Source organism: Coenobita brevimanus, chromosome 54, assembly GCF_032717465.1.
Source record: "Coenobita brevimanus isolate Jiangsu-jjx chromosome 54, ASM3271746v2, whole genome shotgun sequence".
Taxonomy (NCBI): domain Eukaryota; kingdom Metazoa; phylum Arthropoda; class Malacostraca; order Decapoda; family Coenobitidae; genus Coenobita; species Coenobita brevimanus.
In genome coordinates this window covers 1,925,790-1,939,371 of record NC_137007.1, presented here as the reverse complement: position 1 = coordinate 1,939,371, position 13,582 = coordinate 1,925,790, and the positions used below count along the sequence as shown (strand labels likewise).

At 39.9% G+C, this 13,582-nt stretch overlaps 1 protein-coding gene across 1 annotated transcript in view; it reads right to left on the bottom strand.

Moving 5' to 3' along the window:
• Arl6IP1 (ADP-ribosylation factor-like 6 interacting protein 1) overlaps nucleotides 1-13,582 on the bottom strand; it is a 29,872-nt gene that overhangs the window by 13,288 nt on the left and 3,002 nt on the right. Inside the window, exons 3-6 of the mRNA XM_080273360.1 lie at nucleotides 9,324-9,411; nucleotides 7,300-7,449; nucleotides 6,130-6,214; nucleotides 4,676-4,866 (exon numbers count right to left, since the gene is read on the bottom strand). Of these exons, the coding sequence (XP_080129486.1) occupies nucleotides 4,706-4,866; nucleotides 6,130-6,214; nucleotides 7,300-7,449; nucleotides 9,324-9,411 (484 nt within the window). The 3' untranslated portion in view covers nucleotides 4,676-4,705. The remainder of the gene's footprint in view (nucleotides 1-4,675; nucleotides 4,867-6,129; nucleotides 6,215-7,299; nucleotides 7,450-9,323; nucleotides 9,412-13,582) is intronic.

The window sequence follows — 13,582 nt, the reverse complement described above, 5'->3', positions numbered from 1 at the left end:
TCCTACACTTCCCTAATTATTTCAGTCTCTATCCAATGTGGAAAATAGTAAACAATGATGACTGGTCTATTATGACAGGCAACTTAAATTCCTATAGGTAACGTAATTGTATACAAGCATTCCAACCATACACAGTTGGTATTATGTGATAGTCCTTCTCTCACTGAATCTTATACTATTTTGTACTTCCCTTCCCTTGGTACAAAGTAACTATCTCTGCATTTCTCCAATCTTTATCTTCCCTACAACCCAAGCCTATTGGTGAATGTGGAGCTGATGTGCGGTGAATGGAGAGAACCTTGAATTGGTGAGTGAGTTTAAGTACCTCAATGCATTATAGAGATAAGAGAGAAATGAGTGAAGGATGTGGAGAATGCTGTGTAGGAAAGGTGAAAGAGGATTGCAGGAAGGTGTGTTGGTGCCCACAGTAATGTATGAGTGAGGCTTTGGTGTAGCATAAGTATGGAAAGTCAAGGGTGCAAGTAACAAAAGTGAGACTGTTCAGAAGTGTGTGTGTGTGTGTGTGTGTGTGTGTGTGTGTGTGTGTGTGTGTGTGTGTGTGTGTGTGTGTGTGTGAGATTCACCAGGTCATAATTTTTTTTTTCACCGTGTCAGTCAGGATCACGTGATGTTTGCGATCATCAGCTTTTTACCCTCCTGGAAGACAGCTAAGAGGTCATATAATCCGATCTATGGGCAAAGGCTTGACCTTTCACACACGCATACACCCATCCCCTTGCTTGAGGGGGACAGTACCCACCCGCTTTGTCAGTGAAACTTTCACATCCCAAGCAAGGCGTGAACCCCCGTCTTAGCAGATGCTAGGTGAGAGCGTTACCACAAAACCAGCAAGCGGTGTGCGTGTGCGTGTGTGTGTGTGTACAGAGAGTGGACAGGGAGCGGAGAGGATGGAAAATTAAGTGATCTGTGAATGATGTATAGTAAGGAAGTCTTTTGGCAATGAGGTGTGGGAGAGCGTGCTTGTTTTGATGGTCTGGTCATATAAAGTGAATGGATATAGTGGGGATGGTGAAACAGCTATGTCTCAAGGTATGGCAGGCCAAGAAGGGGATGGAAGGATATGATGACTGAGTTTATGTGGGGCACAATGTTGATGTGGCTAAGGTGTTGACAAGGAACTGAACTGGCTGGATGAAGTGCTGTATATACTGAGAAGTGTATCTCTGCATTTTTTTTTTTTTTTTTTTTTTTTTCTAATTTACAGGAATAACTATCTGACTGGGTAAAAAAAAAAAAAAAAAAAAAAAAAAAAAAAAAGGGGGGTTGTGAGGTAGAGCTCGGATCCCTGAATGATTATGTGGCTCATTTCACTGGACATGCTGTTGACATTTCTCCAACAACAATTTTTTTTTTCTTAACTGTTTGAGGATCCTACCTCACTAACTCTTACTGCATGGGAACAGGGTTGGGATGACACAACTTGTAACCTGTAACTTGAAACCCTGATAATTCACTTGAAGCAAAAGTTACTTTTCTAAATGCATATACCAATAAAGAATATTACTGACAGAAGACTGATTGTATTGTATATGTTCTGCCAACTATTCTGAATAATTTATAAATGAATTACATGCAACAGTACCAAGCAAAGTAACACTCATGGGAATAAAATTCAGAAGGCTGTTATATTACAATTAGAGTACCAGTATTACTGCATCTGCAAGTAATTATGGTCCTACAACATTTAAATCAACATCAACATGATCCTAACCTTTATCCTCACCTATAAATGCAGGGAGACAGGATTCACAGTCAAAGAGAAAGCATGCAAGTGGGAGAACTATCACCAACATCTATCTATCTATATACCTAGGCTGCTTCCCCCAAGGAAAGGCCAGACCCATCATTCAAGCCTTTGGAATCCTGGCTTCACCTCACAAGCCTATCCAGCTGCACTTCTTTTTTTTCCCTTTACAAACAGGCTTTACATACACCCACTAGGCAGTCATTCCTACAACTATTAAGTTAAAATAGGGCGCTAAATTCTTGCCATGTGCTTCTTTGTATATCTGCCACAGCTTACTCCTATCAACTGAGGGGATGAGTGTTCAATCCCACACAAGGACCACTGGTTGACATCAGGAACGGCATCCAGGTGGGAAGTGCTACATGTTCTAACCAAAGTCCCTCAAATTAGGATAAGACTTACTGTATCCTTTGAAAGAGGAGTGTGACGGTGTAAAACTGCATCACAAATCAACCTGATCCCTAGTCAATGCCATACCCTCAAGCTTCAGCAAAACTTCTAGTGCAAAAGTGTTTAATAATACAGACCATCATCATCATCATCATCATTTACTGACACAAATAATGAGGAGAAGGGGAGCAGGGAAGGATCCAAAAATAGGAACAGGAAAACATAAAAGCAGAACTATGAACAGAGACCCCAGTAAAATGACCCATATATCTATTCACTAATCACCGAAACCTTCAAAGTTCTTGGCTTCACTTCAAACAGAAATCACCAACACATATTTTTAAAAATGTTTTCTTGTAATTGCATTTCACAAGCATTTGTAGGACATAACCAGTTCACCGAATGATAAGTAAAAACAAAAAGATGCATAACTTGCCAGGTGCATCTCCATACACTTCTCATCCCATTAACTTCTACCAAGGTAATATAGTACTGTACAGCACATTATGTTCTGACTGAAATCCTAGCTGCACTTACTTCTTACTGGATATATATGTACAGCAGGTATAAGGCAGCTTGCTCCTCAAATGCTATCCTGTACATACTACAGTATATTTCCCTGATCCACGACTACCTGATTCCAAACATGACCTACTGAAAAGGTAATTCATGGATATCAAATGTATCATATTTACTGGTGTGCCAATCCCACACCCTGCTGACACATTACAACACCAACTGGCATTTCATGGTATGCCTACGCTACATAAGACAAAACAAAGGCAAAACAGAGGCATCGACAAAAAAGATCAAGGCATGTGAGCTCCCTCTGACAAAGAAGCTATCACACTCTACTGAAAACCATCCATTATGTAAAATTTGCATCTGAATGACATATCAGACATTGCTGGGCCTGTGGCAATATGAACATCACAAATATTGCTGCCATGCTGAACATCACAAATATCGCTGTCACGTGGCTAATGCATCAGGTAACATCATAAAATTTCCAAGGGTGAGTTATGAATTTTGTCAGGGAGCTGACAGGGTTGGTACAGAAACTGCTCCTCATCTAAAAACTATATTTTACGTGAGAAAGGTGGACCTACAGTATAATGAAATTCCGAAGAAATATACTATATCTACAGAGTCCTCTCTTAAGTAATTAAAACGGTTAAAAACTAATCTGACCTCTCCAACCCAGAGGATGTCTGTGTTTTCCTACTTCATCCTGACTAATGTTCAGAGTTCTTTTTAATGCACTGAGAGTGCAGATGTCTTTATCACTTCATTCTTGCAGTCTTCTGACAATCATATGCATCTCAGGAAAAACTCTTCAAACTGGAGGTGTTAGATATAGCCTTAATAAACCCATTCAGTATGAGAGGCTTTCCTTAAGCTGAAGAAGACATTTTGGTACAAGAAATAATAATAATAATAATAATAATGGACATCAGCCCATCTCAAAAGGTTAACAAAGAAAAGATCTCAGTAGGTTGCTGTAGAAACACCTTCAATAATCTCTTCAGCCCAGGGACTTCGACAGAGACAGTCCTTGATATAAAGTAAGGAATGAGTTTTGCAATATCACATTTTTTTTTTTAACCATTTTTTTGGCAGGAGTTGTTTACTACTGCTGTAAAATGGGGAAAACAAGTAACTCATGTCTCCAAGAAATGAAATGGCTCACTGTTGATCTCTCCATCTCAAATAAAGATGGAAAACTGTATTAGGAAGGTGCTGATGCTAGGAAGGGGAATTATAATATTTAAGACTCTAAAGACTGCTAGACTTGAGCTGTTCTTCCATCCCCCCCCCCCCCGAGTAATGATGATTAGTATTGTTAACAATGAAAAATTTATTTAAAAAAAAAATCAAGAAACTATAATCACACAATTGCACTTTACACCTTATTTATGAAAGACTAATATATGCTACATATAAGACATATCAAATCTCTAATTCCACATACTTTACTATACATTAATCCTCAACCTCAAAAAAAAAACAATGAATTTTTATAAGACAATAATGTTTCTCAAAATAAAAATACCGTTTACTATAGTGGTGGTGAGTAAGCAGGCAGGCTGGAGTGAACACAAAGAGTGGCGGTGAGAGATTACTGTACCTGCTGTTCACTCAGCTCATTCCAAAGTTAATACCTTTCTATATTGTTTCTTGAAGGTAAGTGATAGTTCTCAGGTCTATACAATACAGCTACAACAAGGGGTCAGTCCAAATTAGTACTGGTTTATGAGATACCATATTACAATACTGAACTGTACTTAAAAATATATCTCTAATGTGAAACCTGAAAAATAAGTTTATATTTATGGTAGGGTAAATTGTAACATTTGAAAGTGACAAAATAAAGCAAGAAATAAAGCAACTAATTCAAGCTGTGATCACATGAATGTATTAATGACTACAGTACAAAATATATTCCATCTCCACACTCTTCATAGGACAACATACTCTGCACCACCTTCTTTATCAACACCCTTATCAAGAACCTACCTCCTGTTTCATGGTCATAATGCTCCATCCTCACTCTTTCTTCTTAGAGGCCTCTCCCTCAGTGGCCTCACTCCCTTGTCCACTGGAGACAGAACTCTTCACCAATCCAGCAACGGTCTTGATAATTGTGGCAAAGTACTTCTTCAGGATACCTTGGTGCTTCAGCCCAGGGAACAGCACCACAAACACCACTGTTGGGACATATAAATAGTTCAGTCGGATGTGTTCAGGTCTCTCCAAAGTTGAAACCTCAATTGCCCATAAGAGGCACTATGTATGCAATAAACCTCAACTATGCCTTGGATGGAAACCCCTATGGGTCCCATCTGGTTGCAATGCCACCACCCAACACAGTAAATGGTTTCCTGGGTCACAAGAAACTATTTGGATTCTCACACAGTGATGTCACCTGAAGACAGCACTACATCAAGTGAGTGGATGGTGGATGCCCCCATCTACCACAATTACAGTGGAATCTCCTAAATCGCGCGGTCCTAAATAGTGAATTCATAATACGCGGGAACATCATGCAACAGATTACAACATCAGTAACTTACAGATGCAGCCTCAAAAGTGACGCTTTTCCGATGCCTCATGTAATACGCTCCACAGTTACGTCAAGTCTGTACGTCTAGCCAGAAGTAAATCAATTGTAGCCAAGCATGACAATTACTAAACCAATCATATTCAAGCACAGAACTTACTATAAGCCAATCACAGCACTTCCCACCCACACCAGGCATGAAGAATGTGTGCACTTGATGCCCCAGTGCACAGCTCAGTGCACTGTCTCCTCTCCATTGTTAACGTGTGGTTTTGGTGTGGTTTAAAAGGAACTCCCCCCACCCGTGCATCCCCTCCATCTGCCCAGTGTTAACACAGCTGATTGTAAACCTCGTAAGCCTACAACTTTCTCGAGGAAAGGGAAGAAGAAGAAGCCAATGTTAACTTACACCCAAATGTTAGTTGTAATATGGAAGACTGAAAGCAGGGACAAGAAAGCCAAAGTTCACCACCATCATGGACTCAACGAGGAAGTCCACTTCAACCCTCGGAACCCTGCCTCCCTCCCTCGTCCATTCAAGCAACATAGTCAGTCAGTCAGGTAAAAATCTTACAATATTGTTCACTCCCATTAAATATGCTGTACTAAATTCTTTTCCAGGCTGTTAGTGTTTGCTGGTGACCAGACTGATGTAGGTTTGGGGATAAGGGTGGCAACTTTTACGAGATGACAGACTCATAAGTACTTTTCCCATAATATTAGTTATTTCTAACTCGTGGAATTCTCAAATCGCAACGTGTGTTCAGTACCATAAAGCCCCAATTTAGGAAATTCCACTGTACATTCATTATATTAACAATTAATACACCGTATAACACAAATACTGTACAAAATACATATACCAAATCATAAGTTCACAGGGAAAGATCTGATAATCTGATATACAAACCCATGAAGTATGTGAGGAGGAGGTTGTTGATGTTGCTTCCAATCCATGCACAGAAAAGCAGACTGCCTGTTACCACCACAAAGTACTGAAAAGTAAATTTGCAGTAGCAGTACTACTTACATTAATCTTCATCTTAGGGCAATGAGACAATTCTGTTTACTGTTCATCATTTGAATCCAATTTCACAAATTTCAATGAAATGGGGAGATAACATTCAAGAACCTACAAAGTCATGGGGCAAAAATATTTTTTCCTTAATTCTGGCAACTTTTAGACACTTACTCAGCCTGGGAGAGAGTGTTCAAACTGAATGTGTTACATACAACCTTCATTAACCCCTTCAGTACTAGAGATCCTTCACAGATTTAATGAAAACATCTGGTGGAAGCAAGAATATATCTAAAACAGACCACCAGACTGAAGGGGTTAATCAGAAAAGAAAGTTAGTTCCAAATACAGTCTCCACCTCCCCTGAGCTGTGAGAGGTGTGATGCTGCTTTCAACTATGTGCTGGGTTGTGCAGATACAACATCCCTCTGTCAATATAAAGGTGGAAGGGGAAGAGGGGATCCAGTCTCAAACTCCAATCCTCTGTAGAACCTATTACAACACCCAGGAAAAATATGGACAGTAGTCTCTCTTTTGTCCTCTATAGGAAGATAACTACCTACGACAAAGATTTCAGAATTATTTACTTCAGTTTACACTAGATTTGATGAAGAGCAAAGAAATGTAGTACCATGAAGGCTACATTCAAAGGTGAGACTGCCCCTTGAGGCTGATGGCTTAATTTATTTAACACTTTTAACATTCTGTCTTAAGTGATAATGTTTCTAAACATTTACAACTCCACATGCCTTATGACTGATATTTATATTAGTTAGGAATATCTTTCCTTAGCTACTGCAAATACATTTACTGAATTTAATTAAAAAACACTTACTGATAATTAGACATTCTGTATTGAACAAGCAGCTAGAAATGCGTGTATGGCTTTAGGTCAGAAGATAGTGTACCACAACACTATACCCAACACTACCTCCTCCCTAATCCTGTCCACAAGAGTCAATAGAGTGAGATTCTTTGTCAAGATGATAAAGAATGACACGAGGAATTCTAAGACAGAATTACAATATACCTGTATTTTTATTCATGTATACTGGTACTAACCGTCCTAGGTTTTGAGTCTTTCATTGCTTTGAGTGTGGCTGTGACGTAGGCAGCAGCCCCCCCAAGAGAGGCCAAAGTGGTGATGACATGTTCATAGCGCCGCTCCTGTATGCCGGTCCAGTGGTGTGGCCCCACTATCCATGGTACAACCTGACACCACAAATGATGATAATTTCACTGCATTATATCACTACTGACATATTAATACAAATGATACTAAACACAACATACAATAAAAATCACTACAATTACTGTCCTTTAGCATAGAAACAGTGCTGGAGAGGGTGCCTTCATGAAGTGGCACAGACACAACAGGGCAACTCCACTGCCTTGTTTGCAAATGTCCCTCAACTCTCTCCCTTTCCCCTGAAAGGGGCATGGTGGCCTGAAGGAGGGGGAAACTTCAACCTGCAGTCTACTGGGTTCACATTTGGTTGGACCTGGACACGAAAAGCACTAGCTACTACAGTCCATTCACTTAATACGCGAGAATTGGGGTGGTAGAAAACATCGCCCTTTAGAAATTTTGTGCTTTACAAATACCTTATGGGCAAAGTTCTAATTGGTGGCATGGCTGCCTCAAAAGTTGTCCCTGTGGCTCCCACTCTGTCATTTTATGTATGTATTATGGGACATTAAACACAGGAACATAGTAAATATAACCAACACAATAGCCTCTTACCTTAAAATCTATGCACGAGAGGCTTACCTGACTTGAAGAGATGGGGTTCTGAGGCAGGGTGAGGCAGTTACTGTGTCCCGGCTGGCACCCTCCACACTGCCAGATTCCATCACGCCACCACCACTATCGATGCATTCCACATCAGTCATGGACCCCTCAAAGTCCAAGGCAGACACAAAAGATGCACCACTGTTGTCAACTTTGGCCTGATGTCTCAGCCTGATGTTGAGAGGCACTGGATCTTCTTGTGGTGGAGTAAAGTAGGTGGTGATCAGTCTGATGCCTTTGGTTCACTTCTTTGGTATGCCTGTCTTGGTAGTACGGAGGCTGTTTTATATGGAATCCAGAACCTCTCGAGCTCTCACTTTACTGTTTTCATTCACAATCACTTTATCTTTAAACTCATCAGAGGCTGCCAGATTCTGCCTATGTTTCAGATCTGAAGACTGTCACTATCCATGACTATGGCTTGTGACGGTGATACAGGTTGCACTCTACAAAGGTGGGTCATGCTTTGCAGCATGATGCCAGATTCGGTTCACTTTGTCGACTCAATTTCCTGTTTTCAATACCAACTCGCACACTACTCATTATTTAATTTTTTCCACCGCTCTGTCACGCTCTAGGCATTTTGCGTCATAGAAACTCGAGTATTAAGCAAATGGACTGTACTAGTATTAAAAGAAAAAAAAAAAATGCAAGCACATGCACATAATACATGAATGTATGCACACACACACACACACACACACACACACACACACACACACACACACACACACACACACACACACTGTTATTAAGGACACACAAAATGGCAGTAATACACAAGCTCAAACTTGCTAACAGATCCGATACCCAAACTTGTACAACTACGTAACAACAAATAAAATGGTGGTGTTTCACCATCCTACTTCACAACAACATTCCCAAAACACCTCACTATCACAACACACACAATCCATCACCACAACTCCAACAAAAAAATGTCTGAGAATGCCTATCAGAAGCGGCTACTTTCCAATGGTCCAAAACTGGGTTCACATCTAGATAAGTCTGGGATTGCAATAACACCATGAAGTACTGTCACATAACACAATTCACAAGCAACCCATATTGTCAACAGTTGTCCTTTTCCCATTCACATCACAGCACACTCACTCATCTATACTGTACTCTCACAAAACAGATAATCTATCAACATAACCTCAGGAAAATATCGTAATGGCAACCCAGCTGATGTGACTGAATTTCTGCAGACTACTAGGTTCACTACGGCAACTGCCAACAGCCACAACAAGCTTCATGAATGACTGCCTGTGCTCTACTCACGAGGACTCACCTGTGGAACCAAGTAGTCAGAGAGAGTCACAATGATGCCCAATACAGAGAACAGTGTGAGGATTGAGGGTTCTATGTACCAAATTGCCCTGGAAATAATAAAAGACCCAACAATCAGATATATAATTAGTAATACAGTATTCAGAAAACAGCGCAGTATACTAACCGTACTATAAACAATCAAGTAAATTAAAATTTTGAGCATTGTATGATAAGCTAGATTATTCTGACACCACTTGATCAACAAGATAGTTCATCTAGTAAAACCATGCCTTTCTGCCTACATCCAACATGTATCAACACTTCCTTTCATATACATTTTCATGCTAATTGTGTAAAGTACAGTACAATACCTGTATGTTCCTTTTCCTACAACTGTATCTAGCTCAGATATTATCATTTACTTATGCAAAAACCAGTGCGATGCAGTTATGGATTTTGACCCTCTCAGAAATATGATTTGATTGCTTACTGCACACTCGGATGACTCAACCTTAACTTTTTTCAAGTGCAGTTTTTTTTGCCCCAAATAAACATTTTCTTCACCATAAGATAAAGTATCATTATGTTCATGTGTGATAAAGTATCATTATGTTCAAGACATCATTTACAGTTCTTTTAATTTGAAGGGAAAAACAAGTGCCATGTGTTGAAACAAGTTACAGCCATGAAGATCTTCACACCTCCTAGCTCTAAATTAATCCAGAGGCCAAAATGCCACTCACCTAAGGAAAGCCATCAATCGATCAAACCTGTCATATATACTGTACGATACACCCCTTTAATGAATCACCATATCAGTGCTGGAAGTTTGCAGTGGAACATATGATGTTCTTTATGAGCTTGAAGCTTAACTAAGAGCAGAAACTTGCTGCCATATTTGCCAGCCTATAAGACACACTCCCCCCACCCCCACCCTCAAAATAAAAGTGTCCAATAGGCCCATATCACCAATGGGAGGCCATGCACTGAAGGCATGAGGCCTATAGCTAGGGGGTTGGGGGGGAGGTGCTGTTAGATGTAGTCCAAGTAACACAAATATTCAGTCTGTCTTACTAGTAATATTATCAATACAGTAATACAACACAATTCATATCATGCAGAATGATGTCAAACCTCCAGCAGAGTTACTGGAGTCACAAAACAATGGCTAGGCTTATGGCTGTAGACTGACAAAGCTCAGAACATTTTGGCATACCTCCTTCCCCCAGGAAACATAACCTACACAAGATATTGGTACATTTTTTGAGTTATTTACCTTAACAACTGTGCTAACTTTAACACATCAGTATACCATACAAATGAGAAATGTTCCTAGAAAGGCCAAGAAATTCTAAAAGAATTTCAAACGCTAGTCGCCATTTGCATTGAGCAGACAAACAATAACAGTGATGGTGCTGGACCCCAGTTGCCAAATGCAGCATCACAAAACATCACAGCAGACACACAGTAGTTTCGAATGTTACTCCTAGTTTTCATAACCAAAACAAGCGACACAGGACACATCATACAGCTGTTCTGGTTGGAGGTAGAGTGTATGATATTCTAGCATTTTAAATTTACTTTAGTCACTAACCCATGGCTCAAAACTAAAGCAGGCATTGCTATAGAACTGCACTCAAGCTCAGTGTCATTGAGTATGCAAAAGAATATGGCAATTGGGCAGAAGAGTGGTACCGTACTTTGGACCACCACCAATGGAAAAATGATACAAACATAGAGAAAACAAGAGCAGCTGCTGAAAGATGCTACAATCAGTAAACACAATCTCTGCTGAGGACCTGTAAAATGGTAAGAAACTGAAAAAGAACTAATAATGTGGGTATTAAATGAAAGGAGTTCGGGCAATGCAGCATCTACGAAAATGATAATAAACCAACTGAGACAGATAGCAATGAACAAAGATGTCAATGACTTCACAGGTTCAGTATCATGGTGCTCTGGATTTATAAGGAGAAATAACCTATGTATGTGGGCAAGAACAAAAATATCACCAAAGATGCCTGCTGGATACGAAGATAAAATAATTCAGTTCCACAGTCTACCTATCTATCTATTGCCAGACACCATAATCCCGTTAAGGATGGCCATTTGACTTTGAGTTATTTGTTTTACGGGGAGGGGCATTAACCCTCCACCAACCCACTTGTTGACATGTAGGGAGCACGTATGGTTTGGTTATACAGTTACCACCCAGCACTGTAAATGGTTTCTTGGCTTACAGGAAACCATTTGGCTTGTCACTCAATGTAAAGCCACCTGCAAAGGAAAGAAAAGCAATAAGAAGTGACAGGAATGATGGGAGAAATAGGAAAAGAGAAAGGCAGATGCAGAAAAAGAATGATAAAGGCTAGGGAAGAAGTAGGCAGCACTACATCAAGTGAGTGGATGATGGTCGCCACAGGTTTGTCATTAATGTTAGGGAACGGTGCAATTTTGACCTTTCACAGACAGGAAATATGGATGAGGTCCCTGTGACCTTTGACGTGCCTTCAAATAAGATGACAGACTCCTGAGGCACAAAAGCTGTTAGTGCTAACACCTGTGGCCATGAAAAAATGCATTACACTGTTGTCTTATCATGCTGTGCTGATGGCACAAAACTGCCAACTTTTCTGAATTAAAAAAGAAAGACATTACCCAAGGAAAAATTACCAAAGTGCAGCTTATGTTCATGTCCACCCAAAAGGCTGGATAACAATGATGAAGTGATGAAATTATGGACAGAAAAAGTATGGTCCCAAACGTCCTGGAGGACTGTTAAAGAAACCTGCCCTGTAAGTATGGGATCAGTTTTGATCCCACAGAACTGAGGCTACTAAGAACAAAGTTAGACAGCTGAAAACTCAGTTAGCTGTAGCTCCACGAGGCCTACCTAGCCAGCTGCAACCACTATATGTCAGTATTAACAAACCTTTTACAGGATTCAAGAATGGGGAGTGGAACAGATTGATGCAGTCTTCAGACTCTGAAGTTATGCCAACTGGAAGAAGAAGCCCACTATTTCAAAAGTGTGTGCATGGGTTAAAGCTTTGTGGGATGCTGTAAAACCTGAAATAGTTGCTAAATCACCTGAGAAGTGTGGTATTAGTACAGGTATAACCCAGTTTAACGATGCAATTGGTCAAGTAAAAACCCATCATTAGGTGGGTTATCATATCTCAGGGTAGAATTAACACGTAAAGTATAGGGATTTGAGCCTTGGGTTTCCCCCTAACCGAGTCCTAAACCCATCCAAATGAGTCCAAAAACAAGTTAAAAGCCAATCCAAATGGCCTAACAGCTATAAAAGCTAACCTAAGCCTATCACCTGTAACTAGCTCACTAAAACCAACAGATAAAATTTGAACATCGTCAAATATAAGTCTGGAATAAATCGAGCATAGTAAACTGTACCCCAAAATGACAATGTTCACCTCACCCATGGCTAAAACACATTAATCCAAGTCTAAAAAGTTTATAAATCAACCTAAACACACAATTTTAGTCTAAAATATCATCAAAACTGGTAAATAAAATCAAAACCCACTGTTAAACTGGGGTTTGGCCATTGTGAGGAGGGGTATGGTGGTATTTCTACCCCCATTGTTACGCTGGGGTATCGCATCTAGGGGTATCGTATATCGAGGTATACCTGTAATGACCTTGATTACCGAGGATGCTTTATTATTTGAAGACAGTGATGATTCAGCTTCTGATTCAGAGAATGCCAGGAGTTGAGGAGATTCATTTGGATGACAGCAGCGACAATCAGTTTTCAAGCTTTGGGGACGATGATTTACCGGTACCTGATTTTGAAGATGATGATGATCTGGGCTTTGATGATGATTAAAACATTTATGAGGGGCCTATATTTTTTTCTTAGTGATATTCACTGTATTATCAGTATATACTAGCAGTTTTTTTCATGGTGCTTGCTGTGCAGGCTACAGGTACTGATATTCAATGTAGTACTGTAATGGACTCTGCCGTTACTGATGCAGGGGGATGATACTGGATTTGATTTCTGAATGCTTTGTACCAGTTTTTACTGAAATACTGGTACTGATATTTCCTGTGGATGTATGTACTAAAGTTGCAAGATTTCACTGAAATTTACAATACAGTACTGTATTGTTTTTTTATTCTTGCCTTGTACCAATTTTTAATGAAACACTGTACTGACAATTCCTTTGTTTGCACATACTGGACTAAAAGAAGGCTTTCAAATATATTGAACTGCACAATATTTTGCTGCTTGTTTTGCACAAGCACCTGATT